Source organism: Topomyia yanbarensis, chromosome 2, assembly GCF_030247195.1.
Source record: "Topomyia yanbarensis strain Yona2022 chromosome 2, ASM3024719v1, whole genome shotgun sequence".
Taxonomy (NCBI): Eukaryota; Metazoa; Arthropoda; class Insecta; order Diptera; family Culicidae; genus Topomyia; species Topomyia yanbarensis.
Genome location: NC_080671.1, coordinates 464,405,519 through 464,418,766, shown reverse-complemented (window position 1 = coordinate 464,418,766; position 13,248 = coordinate 464,405,519). Strand labels below are relative to the sequence as shown.

Here is a 13,248-nt window from a genome sequence, read left to right as displayed (position 1 = left end):
AAAATTCAATCTGAGCCCCAAAAAATCGTCTTTAATTGGATCAAAAAACATTTACTATTCAAATGACACAAAGAGAATGATTAGATAATTTAATAAGCTATTAAACCAAAAAAAATCTGAGGCTTAAACGATGCTTGGGCTGTAAAGTTTTGCGTGTAAAAAACGCTTCCGATTACAGCTAATATAGGATTATGATTTTTTTTCTCAAATTTTTAAGTAGGTCCTCAACATTGAGTTCGACGATTCTGTTTGAACGCGGAGCTTGAAATCAACAGCTGAAATTTTATCAATTTCTTCAAAAGGTTTCGAATATATGTTCTTAAAATATAATATTTCATAGTATGTAAACTGATAAAAGAAATGATTTATTCAATGCAAAAAACTCATAGCTCCTTAAGTAATTCTGTATATTTATGTCGTTTGCTTGGTAATGGATATGATATGGTGTGGTTCTCTGATATGGAATCAATATAACTGAAACTGTCTCTACAAATATTCTTTGAGAAATATTATATATGTTGTCTATTTTTTATTACAGTGTGTAACAAAAAAATGAAGCAACACCACGAGATGGATACTTCTGGATACATAAATGAAGGTATGTAATATAACAAAAACAGTGATTTGTCATTTGAACACATCAGGTTTACCCTTAAAATACCTCATATTATAGATCGGCGGACAATGTATTAACTCTTTAGTTAAACTAAGCTCTAGATAAGAACTCAACTACAGAATGTGAAAACGAAATAGCACTGGTCAGCAAACAGATTACAATATTTAGTACTACTTCGTTTAGTATACGTCTTCATATCGGTTCAAATCGACACCAATTCAAAAATGCTCCAACGAATGATCAATAACGTTATAGATAACAAACATTATTTTATTACGGTGTTTTGTATTCTTATCAGCAGTAGTCAGCATTTTCAATGTCAAATTTATCGACCAGTCGTGAGCGCTGTGGCAGTTTGCGTTTCGAATAGCTCATTCCAATGAAATAGTTCTTAACTCTAGCGTTTTAATTTTCTCCAAGTTTAAACCATGTGTTTGATTCATAGTTGTGTACAGTTTTGCGACTTGTCAAGACATCTGGGAATTCACACCCTGCTGGTAAGAAATACTTAAAAGTTGAAGTAATATACATCTCTATTTCTCTTAGCATTATTTAACTTAGTGATTAAGTTTATTTCTCGCAAATGAAAAATGTAGTTTACAAAGATCACATATTTCATATTTCGCTATCGTAATTCTTTACAAGCTCATTCGGACTCGTCAAATGAAATTGTGTGGCATTTTACGTCAAAGATGAATGAATAAATAAATAACTAAATAAATTTCTGCTTGTTTGAACACATCGAGTTCAACTTGTATACAAGAATGGGAAATATTTAGAACAAGAAAACAAAACTTTGGTTTTGTAATTATTTTACTATAATTTCGGATTGCTTCCGAGATTGGTATACATTTCGTAAAACTATCAACATGTTCTTAAGTTGTGGTGCTCTGATATTATTTTAGATTTGTAGTTTTCATAAATATATTTAGGTTTTTTTTCCAGTGCTAGGATGAATATTAAGAGAATGATAGCACTATCTGAAAACGAGAATTGACCTATAAGGGGCGACACAAGCTAGGGTTTACACTTCATTCCTTACATCTTGTAGTTTCTAGTTTTTATCATATTGATATATTTCGTTTTTTTGACCGTCTCACTAAATTGCTAATTACATCGCAATATATAGAAAATATCGCAAATTACATCGCAATATATAGAAAAGCCAACCGGTGCCCTAGCAGAAACCAGCTCGAATTCTGATCCGCTTTCCGGATGAGATTACTGGGACCTATTTTAACTTGCATGCAATAAATTTTGAGTAATACGATAAATGAGTAAATTACTATAATAAAACAGTAAACGAAGCAAAATTTGCTTGAGAACAGCAAGTAACAAGGTTTACAACAAACTGACGGCAAATTTAAATAATTTTTGTTTACTCTTCTTCCTAAAATGCTTAACTGGATCAACAACTGCGATGGACATGACGTGGAATGCCTTTCTCGGACAATTTACTCCGCTTTTTCGTCTTACACTTTCGACAAAAAATGTAAAACAAAAAACAAATTAACTGACCAACCGCGAAGATGATGAATTGGAGCCGGTTATGGAAGAAGAAGGTAATTGAGTTACGTCTCGCTTCTTGCATACCTTTCCCTTTGATGGCGTCAAGATTCAATCGGTGCTTTGAATATCTCCGATCTGATTATGATTCCGTTGCACACGAAATGACATGCCATTTTCAAGATCGACGGGTTATTGATCGCTTCGCTGATTATTCGGCGCTTTTAAAATCTGTGGGCAGTTGTTTAGCATGTTGCTTGTAGGACTCGTGATTGACTTCAGATTGTCATAGAAAAATGTCGACCTTCGTTATTTCATACGCATGCGAACTACACTTTACAATAAATGATCGTTAAATATTTAACCTTGGTGCAATCCGATTTTAAGAATTTATTTTATATATTATATAGTATTTTTTTCAATTATGTAGTCGTTGAGCCGTTTAAAAATAGAGACTATATTATTAACATTTTTTAAACATCTTACTATATTATAATTGTGTACGTTATATTTAATTTTAACATCAATTTTTCTTCCATCATTCAATACTTCTATAGATTAGTGTTTTATATTCCTTTATCGCAAGAACAAGACCTACTATAAGCGATTTGTGTTTAACCTAGTGATATTGTCGCAGCAGGTTTCTATGCAATGAAATCGACATCTGTCTCCGTAAAACCTGTTCCAACGCCCCCTCGCAATGTGAAGATTCAGACCGTAGTGCTAAAGTATAATTTTTACTGAGTTGGTATCGTTGTAATCGAATAAAATATGTATAGTTGGACAATGCGCATCATATGAAACGATAGACTAAAGAACTTAAGTATTTAGGTTTTGTATTCGTTTAATATATTGAATACAAATCATAACTCCTACAATTCATTTCCAATGGAATGAGCACAGAATATTTATTGTCGTTATGAACATAAGATGAGGTATTTCTTCCTGTGAATTTGTTTTTTTTTTGTTTACAAAAAGTGCCAATATTATTTCCAGCTTTTATGCGCAGGAACATAAACTCGTTCCATTCGTCGCTTGACGGGACTAATGAGCTATATTAATGTTTGTGCTTCCCACGATTTTCAGCCGATCAGATTACATTTCATACCTCGCCGTTCGAAAGGTTCACCCTTTAGATGAAGGCGATGGCACATGCTTGTAGAGAAATAAGAAAGAAATAAAAAGATGTTGACAGTTCAGAGGAAATATTTGTGCATAAACTAGTAAGGGCTTGAAGCTGGCTACTACGTCAGGATTTAACGTGCTATGTCGTGTTGGTTAATTATTCATAGCAAAAATTTCATTTAGTCACTAAATAGCTTTCATTGAACAAGTCATGTTTTTCAATGTAAACATTATTGTATAAGTTTGAAAAACTTACTCAGATATCCGAACAAAATTCCTAAAAAAGTTCACTGTTTTGGGTATTTGTAAATACACGGTAAGGCACCTAAACGAAAAAATGGCTACCAAATTCCCAAGATGCTTCTATTTCGTAAGGATTCTATTGTAAAAGATGTAGATATGGATGATTTATCTAATATCTTATATTTGCGTACTAGATGCTCAGAAAAATTTTAAAATTTCCTAAACCGTATTTTTATAATTTTCTGCATCATACTTGTGCATTCTTGTAAATTTTTGTTAGGTGGACCACAACCGGGAACATAAATTTTTTCTTAGTCAAGTTAGTCGTTACTCCTGAGAAAATTGCTCATAACTTTTTGTTTCAAATTGAATAAATATACTTTCTTAAGCGGATAGTTAGGCATTTGACACACCTTTCGAACGGTATATAGAGTTTAGCATACAAATGATCGAAACAAATTTTATGGACAAAAAACAAAACCCAACCCACTACCGGGGATAGTCCCCTACAATTAGCAAATCATTTAATTTAATGGCTTTTCCAACAGTAAGAAAATTGTAATACAGAAACTAAATTGTTGACAATACCTTCAAGATAGGTTTTCTTCAATCGATTAATGGTTTATAGAAATCCACAACCTAATCGCAACATTATAGTCATATGAATATCATATCACACTTAATATAATTCGCCACACAAGATAAGTTTTTTTTTTAAATTGAAATAAAATGCGTAAAAACCGTTGACAACCATTGATGTACGTGTGTTCTGGTAGAATTTACTCTACGATTTAATATTTTGTAGTGGTTTCAGATGAACGTCCACCGTGACTATGTTTTGAAAATTACTTTCGTTCGGTCTGATTTTGGTCATCTTTTCGAGCAAAACTGCGGAAATTTCGTGAATAACGCATTCAATGTTTGCCTGTTACTCATCAGTTGCTTGCTGTTTGTTAGCACTATGCAGAAAATTCTAAGAACGAGGCAGCCAATCGACATTACCATTTTCCGATAAGACTCGTCTATCGAACATCGTCTTCAATAAATCGATGGTTGCAACGGCTGTTTGACTTGTCACAACTTATTTAGACAAAAGGTCTTTCAAATCTTGTGTAACAACATTATTTTTTTTCTTTTTAATTGGCAGCATTGGGGGACGGACATAGCGTAGTTGGTGAATCGATTGCCTTGTGCGCAGCTCACCTGGGCTCGATTCCCAACCCCGCACATAGAGTTAGAGATTTTTCCAAAAAAGAACCTTATTAGAGGTTAAAGCCTCTAATAAAAAAAGTCGAAAAGTCATGTTTGATTGATCATCCCAAAAATTAAGTTGATATGTCAACAACCATAAAAAATCGCGATTGAAAAAAAAATATAAAAGCATCCTTTAGGCTTACTGTGCCCTAATTTATCTTAGCTCCTGTATTCATCCCACCCATTTGAATATATTAGTTAGAGCAGTGTCTGCTATCTCTATTCAACGCATTAGGTCAAATGGTTTTCTTCCGCTCAAACTCGAGTAATTTACATTTTTCAAACCAGATTTTTTATGTTACTGTTTCTTAGAAACGAAGCAAGGCTGCTGATACCTATTTTAGCGAATTCCCATAACTGTAAACCGAGTTGCACTCAAAATAGTGTGACATCCTGACTAATGAGATGAATTAGGGCTCGTGTACCCTATATTGCAACTATTAGAACTAGTCACTGACGCAGGTGCGCGTTTTACCCCCGTGTGTTTATCAGGCGAAAGATAATAAATCTGAAACCTTCTGGTAGATTTCACAACCACGAGCTTTTCAGCAAAAGCAAGAAACAAAACCATTGCAAGGTAAAATTGTTCGAACATAATATTATAACACACCACCTATATTAGGTCCGCATAAGTGAAACAATCATTCTTAAATTGTTGATGATTAAGTATTATGAGCATATTTATATACTATGTTGCTTTTGCAGTGACGGAAAGTTGACTGTGTAAATTCATGACTACAACGCTTTCCTGTTTACACGTGCTGTGTTCATCCATATCAACCAATCCGTCCGTTATACAGCTGTGTTAGCTGTACTTTGAAATTTTATGACGAGTTGTTTGCGTAGTTATCTTGGGAAGTGCGAGCAACTATATCATTTTGCATAGTGTTTTATCAGTTTTTATCTCTTGTGGAGTGTTTATTTTCTGAATATATCTGAATGGATTAGGTCATCAGGTATACAAAATGAGCTCATTTTCCATAACTGGTACGAATTCTCCTTGGGTAAATATTTTTCTTGGTCACTTGAAAAAAAAAACAGAACAAAAACCTATGTTTGTACACTGATAAGTTTAGGGACACATTGTCGATTGGATGAGATAAAATTGAAATAATATGAAACAAAAAACTTTGGCTCCAAGGTTGCTATGCGAAACTTTTGCCACCTATTTCTACTTCAGAACTGATTCTCAGCGTACAATATAATTGCAAACCTAACGCTATGATATACTAACACGGGAAATCCTGGGTGGGGTACTAATATACGAGACGCTAGAACTCAGCGGCTTACTCTTTAAACGCCACATCAGGTAAAAAATAAAATTGTGAATCAATTTCTGAATTTTCAAGATTACGAGAGTCAAGAACAAAGTTCATCTAAAACAGTTACTGTAATTAAGTAAATTCTTTTTGAAGGTTTGAAGTCAATTCTTCGGAGATGTATTTGAAATAAAATGTCGTCAGTTTATCTTTGGTATAAGTTAGCGGATCTCAACCTTTTTCATACTACGGACAAGGGAGAAATCACTCTGAGTTGCTGCGAACCTCCACGGATAAACATCGATTTTGTATGCTATCAATATGTTATTTTCAGTTAGTTAAGAAACAAGACTTTACACTCGGAAAAAATATTTTTCTTCGCGGACTTCTAGTAACGACCCCGCAGCCCCCCTAGGGGTCCGCGGACCCCAGGTTGAGAATCACTGGACTGGAGTTACGGTGGACATGATGAAGTTTTAAACTTGATCAATAGTTGCGGGCTTTGCATAGCCAGCAGTTATCATAAAGCTTATCGTTAGTACAAATATTCTCAGATTTTATTTGTTTATAACAAAAAATAAAAACTAACCGCGTACCATTACTAATCAGCTGCTGTTTTAGCAGCAAGTAAATCTTTCGAAGCGAACTAACAAAACTATACACATGTACGATCAGAGCGATTGTATACGTGAAAATGAAGAGAAACAAAAATGAGGAACAGTCTTTATTGCTTTCGATAGTTTGCTAGCTAGCTGACCCGCCTAACCAGAAGCCAAACATATTGATGCAATCGTTTGGTTGAGAGTATTAATTTCATTGACATGGTTGAATAGAACAGACCGCAAACATTTTTCCGTAATTTGAGCCACCGTGTGGTTAGAATATTTATGATTCCGCCTATTTAAATGATCAGACGAACTGATGCACTATGTTGTTGCATATAAGCTCTACTTGTCCGAATAGTGCAACGGCAAAGAAAAATAATAAAACATTTTTTTCATTGGTAAGGAATTCATATATTATTCGAACTGAAATTGTATCAACATACGGCAATCAATAATGTTTAATCTCAACAATAACATACAAGCACACATTCACGGTTGGTCCGATGACATCATTTTTCTGAATTCATTTCGCTACAGTAGTGCAGTGTGACGTGTGCGACGTGATATTCTAATTAACACCCTATTTTTTAAATAAGAAGCATCTATATGGGCAACATGGCAAACACAAGAGCGCAAGGTTGTAAAAACAGCTTACGTTATACAGACGATGCCAGTGAGTATTGCACCTACCTCAAGAATTATTTTCCATCCCGCTAAATTATAGTTGGTCTGCCTGAAATGAAAAGTAATGCATTTGAGAATATTTTTTTAATGGTATCGTAGTGGAAAAATAAATTTAAGGAGTATATATTCTTATACAAAACTTGGTTATTGTTTTCATTTATAACAATAGAATACTAATAACGAATGTAGCCGAACTTGTTTCTTCCTTCTAAATAGCAAACTACGTGCCTACCACATTCATTTTTGTTAGATTGTGCGTCTTTCAACATTTCGTCAAAATAATTCATTCAATAAGGGCTGAGTTAACAATTTTATCAACAGGTAGGTGGATTATTCCAAAAAGTCTACGGTTCGATGCAGCATATTGAAATTGGGTGTACAGTTTTCTTCCTCCTAAATTGTGAATATAGTATGGTGATTGGCCTATTTTAACCCAAACAAGGATGTCCTATTATTTCGTTCATTACTCGTCTTATAGTCGATGTAATGCATAATATATTGTTATTGATGTCACTGTTTAGCTTTTAAGAACGCCTATATTTTCACGTTTCCAATTGAGTCAATACGTCGAACAAAGATGGCAGCCACTTCTGTGGCGAATGATTGCAAACGAGTAGGCTAACAATAAAAGTAGAGTCAAAATAGACCCAACACATTATACGCTTAAATCTGTGTATGGGAAAACATTTTCGGCATAGCCTCAAGCAACTTGTTCACCTACTCCGCATTCTTTGTCGGGATCTATTTTAAATACGTGCATTGTATGATCCGCTTTTTAAAAATAGAACTTTGCCGCCGTATTGATATTCGGATATGCAATTTATTTTGCAAGAGTTAGCTTCCAGTAGCACATTATTGTGGCAGTACGACATGTGCTAGCCTCTGTGTGTCATGGGTTCGGATGCCTTAGGTAAACATGAAACACTTCGTGCGTCTCCAATGAACAATATGAAAAATGACGGTGATATCATTTCGCTCAAAGCACACCTATCTGTGTTTCCTTCTATCATTTTCTTTCTCTTCGGTCATAAACGATTCATTGCTTCGTTTAGTTAAATATATTTTCGAATTTTTAACAATTCTTTTAGTGGATTGTTTACGACAGAGCAAAATGTAGGTTAACTGTAGTCACTCGTCTCCGTAATATCAGAACACGACAGTTTCGATTACGCATCCAAATCGTTATGCTTTCACCCTCTTCGAAAGTTGTACAGCTGTAAATGCATATCAGTTTTTATTGTAGGCAATAAGGAAGCTATTATTAACGATCTCATTCATGAGATACATTCCCGCTCGCTGGACAGAACGGCCCATAGCTATGGTGTTTATCAATTTCGCATTTGTACTTATTAATTCATCACTGGAGTGTAAAGAAGAGAAGAAGGGCCCTTTCGCCGCTGTCGGTCGAGATTTTAGTATTAGTCTATTAGGGAAAATTTGCTATTACATTCTAGTTCGCATGACGATTATTTTTCTCGTCCAACAGCACGACTCAATGCAATACATTGAAAATTAAGCAAATTTAGTTATGATTCATTGATGCGAATTTCAAAAACGGCACATTCCTTGATAAACACATTTTTGCACACTCTAGGTCTAGAGGTGCACTCCATGTCGTGGGGAAGGTCAGTGCTTATGACGAAGTCTTCGCTGATACCGGCCACGTATTTGTGTTTATTGAGATGATGTCATGTTATCGCAAGCGTAAATTTACTACATTATTTGTTTTTAAGGGTTGTATGTCTTTTTAGTATTTACAAGAGTGCAATGAAAAGTTAATCGGTTTTGTGTTGTGCAGTTGATTTTAGGCCAAGAGTAAAGTCCACGCTTTGATAGAAATGCTTCGAACAAGCGATATTGCAGTGTTTATTTGCCATGAATGAAATCTGCATAAGACCAAGCAGATGTTATTACCATTTACCAGGGCAGATGATATCCCTCTTGTTAGCTGTTGAATTAAATGATGCGATGATGATGATGCGCTTGATTAGTTTTTAATTATGTTGTACTGGATAATATTTAAACAGCTCATGTCCACATATCTTGCACTTTTTTCGTTGCTTGAAAACTGTGCTAATGTGTAGGTGTCTTACAGTGTCAGCAGTCCTGACAGTGATTTATATTTTTTTTAAATTTCGATTATAGAGGTTTTAACCTTAATGTCACTCGCCTCTTCGGGTTAGAAAAATCTTTAACCCTATGTGCGGGGTTGGGATTCGAACTCAGGTGAGCTGCGTGTAAGGCAATCAATTTACCAACTACGCTTTGCCCGCCCCCAGTAAAAAAATGGAATTTTTTTCTAACTGGTGCTAATTTGAGTACTAGTTTGGATACATATAAAAAAAAATCTGATTTCGATGTACCACGGCATAAAATTGAGATATCTGACGTCTAAAATACTCACACTGATATCTCGCATTTTTATACGATCGCCCTCCCCTTAAGCCCAGAAGCAGTTTGTTTTCCAAACGTGTGATTTGTTTCAGTGCAGGTCTCATAATTGAATTTTTCTGATGATTGAATTTTATCGTTTTATTGGCAACTTTAGGAGGTCAACTGAAATCCAAAAATGGGCAAAAATACATCATCAACCGATCCCCGCGTGGCAAGTATATCCCGACCTGGTGCTGGTACTTCACTATATTTTTACTCACAGTGCTGACGTTACTGTCGACAATTTTATTAGTGCTATTGATTAATCAACAACGGTGAGTAATTTTCTATTTTTAAGCCACATTACCATAGTGTCCCACTCATTTTTTTCATTAGCTTTCGGAAACCGCGTGACTAAATACAATACAAACGCATCGGGTGCAGGTTTCCACGCAAGCTGGCACCTGTTTAAAAGTTATTTGTCAAATGTTACGATTCGTCTTAAAATAGTACGAGAGTTAAATTCACATTGATTTTTTTAGATTATTGAAAAGTAAATTGATTTTCGGAAAACGTTAAACTAAATCCAGGTAATGGAGGTATTATATTTACACGCGATTCAAATTGTCATTTGTTGCTACTGCGATTCTTTGTAAATTATTGATTGTTGTTTTGAGCGGTTTAGTTTTAAATTCGAGCGAGTGGAAACACTAACGTTCGTATGTGCAATCTATCGGTTTGACAATCTTATCTACTAACAAATATGCTTAGATTACAAATGGAATATGATGTTGCAACAATTAGTATATTTATTCTAGATTTTGTTCTTCCGAGTATGGCCAATCGAACGGAAACACTTCCACTCTCGCAAAAGGGTCGATTTTCAATTCCTTAAGCAGCAATGGGCATGATCGAACTGGTGTTGGTAACTCAAAAAAGTGTACCCATGATCCTCGACTTAACACGCATTCTGCGAGTGCTACTCATACCCTAAATGAAGACTACATTGATGATGATGGTGCACGTTTTACGGCAGATATCGATGAACAGGATATCATTACGCGAAATAGTGGCTGGAGCCCATTCCATTACAAGTAAGTATGATTGCAGAAAGAATTAAACAATCGTCAGTCATGCTGCCGTAAGTTACACGCATCTACTAGATTTACTGCCACTAGTTTGTTTCCAAAAATAGATCGTTTGATTCCCTACTAGACGATCTCTCGGTTTGAAATAAACAAAACAAATAGATGCAGCACTAGGGCAAGTTTATTGACCCGAGCATCTCCTTCTATGTATCGCCCGGTCAGCCATTTTTATTATATTCCAGCATAGGCCGAGCAACTTCCAATCGACGAACCAATTTAATTATATTTGATACACAGAAAAAAATGTCTAATTTTACATTTATTTTCTTGCATATAATTGTAGAATGCATATAATATATACCAAATTAAATCTTTCCATAAATACACTCAACTTATCAAGCTTTCTTCATCGAATCTTGTTCTAATTTTACACGTTGATTACAACAATTTCATTAATTGAAAAATCAATACATTTCTTTTAGGTTTTATTACAACATGTTTGAAAAATATATGACATGTGGTGTCATAGGAATGAAAGTGTTATATCATAAGTTTTTGATACTCCAATTATGTGCAATCATTTTACCTTAATATGCAATCAAATCTTCAAGCAATGTAGTTTTTCTACCGTATTGATTTACATGTCATTTAAATTTTATCATTTATTAACGTGTAGGATGATTAGTCTACTTGGTAGGCGTCATAATATTTAATTTATAATTAGAGCAACAATCAATGGATTGTGCAAACATCATTTCAAAGTAGAAAAATAATATCCAAATGCATGTAAATATATTTGAAATATTCAATAATTCGATTCTAGTGCCCCTATATACACCCTGCCACTTGAGCCAACGCCCTGAACAAGAGAACGAAATAAGATCACAATTCGCGCTAAATAATACCCAATAAAGTGGCGCCCGACGAAAAATCGGATATCCACGTTATTTACTTTCTGTGCGTGAAACCTTTCACTCTTTTGTCTACGGAATTCATACGATATAGAACGCAAACAGGTTATATGTTATCGTTTTCCCTTTGGGTGTTTTGCCCACCGATTCATTAGGTGGCAACCGGCATGTAATCAACATTACTGAATTAATAACTAACAATCATATATCAAGAAAGTAGGATTTTTTGCATCGCAAAGCACCCTCCGTATATACCGTTGTTGCGCTGGGAAATGCAAATCTAGGGTGGATGATCTCTTATTCATCTCATTAGTGACGTGCCATACAATTTTGTCGATCTCACTATACAGTATCGATTGGTACGTTCCTCAGAATCGATACAGCAATAAAACAAGCATGAAATGGCAAAAAAGTACGTTAGTTTTAATCTTCATATGGACAAGTGGATTTAAACAAATTCTACAGCAAAACCGGTAAATAAAATCATTTGCCGTATGAATGACCGGTCAGGTTAACGCCCTCAATAAACAATTTGCCAACAAATTAAAAAACCCTTCCCGATAGCCGCTTGAATACCTCTGAATCTTTCTCAATGGCCGTGTTTAAATACCTACAATTCTTACTATGTCGCTCTGTCTTTGGCGTTTCCCTTTCCTGATGCATCGAGACAAAACTGACTGGGGATAGAATGCAGTCATCGCTGCTCATGCATCAATTACGTTGGTGAATTGTGTATAGCATTATGTACATACGTCGGCATTTAGTCAAGAGGCGCATCGGTACTAGATTATAGATATGATTAATTTAAATCTTCTCAGTGCTATCGAAACCATTTCAATCGAGTTGCTAAGCGACATGGTCTGAAAACTTTACTCTATACTCATATTTTGCAAATATCCAGAGTGTAATTTTAATTAACAAAGTGATAAGATATGGTCACTATCTCTTTACAAGTCTAAATAGTTAGCGTTGAAAACAAACATAGGTAGCATTCGAAGTTGAGATTTCATTTGGAATTTATTTTTCTGTGTTTTCTATACTGATGACAGCACAACTTTTGTTTTATAATGCAAATTCCATGTTTGAACAAAATTGTTTGTAGTGCAATGGGTATTGCTTTCAATTAGCTGTTTATGCAGCACCCTTTGACTCGTCGAAACTACCCGCCACCAAAGTGCATAACATGTAGACATTACAGTAATGGATGATGTCATATTGCTAGCGTTCGTTTGTAGAGAAACGCCAACCTAAGAGATGACGATTGCCTGTTGGACAAATCGCTTCTTATAGCGCTTAGTCTAATATTCAGTGCTATGTAAATCTAGATAAGACTACTTTATACCAAACTGTATCTTCTAGTCAAACGAACCGTTGAAGTCGGTAGCTTAGCAACAAAAAAATATAGTACTTCAAATTATTAATATATTACTTCGTTTTATTTTAGGTTGACCATAGAACCAAATTTCGAGCGTTCGGTAAATAATGGAACCGTAATCATAACTATTCATCGAGACTTGTCGGAGGATAAAAAACTGTTGCCAATTGTGCTAGATATAAATAAAATTGAGATTTTAGCTTCGCAAG

The 13,248-nt window shown here is 34.9% G+C and overlaps 1 protein-coding gene across 4 annotated transcripts in view; it reads left to right on the top strand.

The window, feature by feature from the left end:
* Positions 1-13,248, top strand: part of LOC131686082 (aminopeptidase N) — a 39,028-nt gene that overhangs the window by 22,343 nt on the left and 3,437 nt on the right. For 2 of the 4 annotated variants that reach the window (XM_058970222.1, XM_058970223.1), the window contains exons 2-6: positions 539-598; positions 2,146-2,178; positions 9,841-10,000; positions 10,484-10,759; positions 13,109-13,248. In XM_058970222.1, coding sequence (XP_058826205.1) covers positions 539-598; positions 2,146-2,178; positions 9,841-10,000; positions 10,484-10,759; positions 13,109-13,248 — 669 coding nt within the window. The remainder of the gene's footprint in view (positions 1-538; positions 599-2,145; positions 2,179-9,840; positions 10,001-10,483; positions 10,760-13,108) is intronic. The other 2 variants (XM_058970224.1, XM_058970225.1) reach the window with 1 other exon arrangement.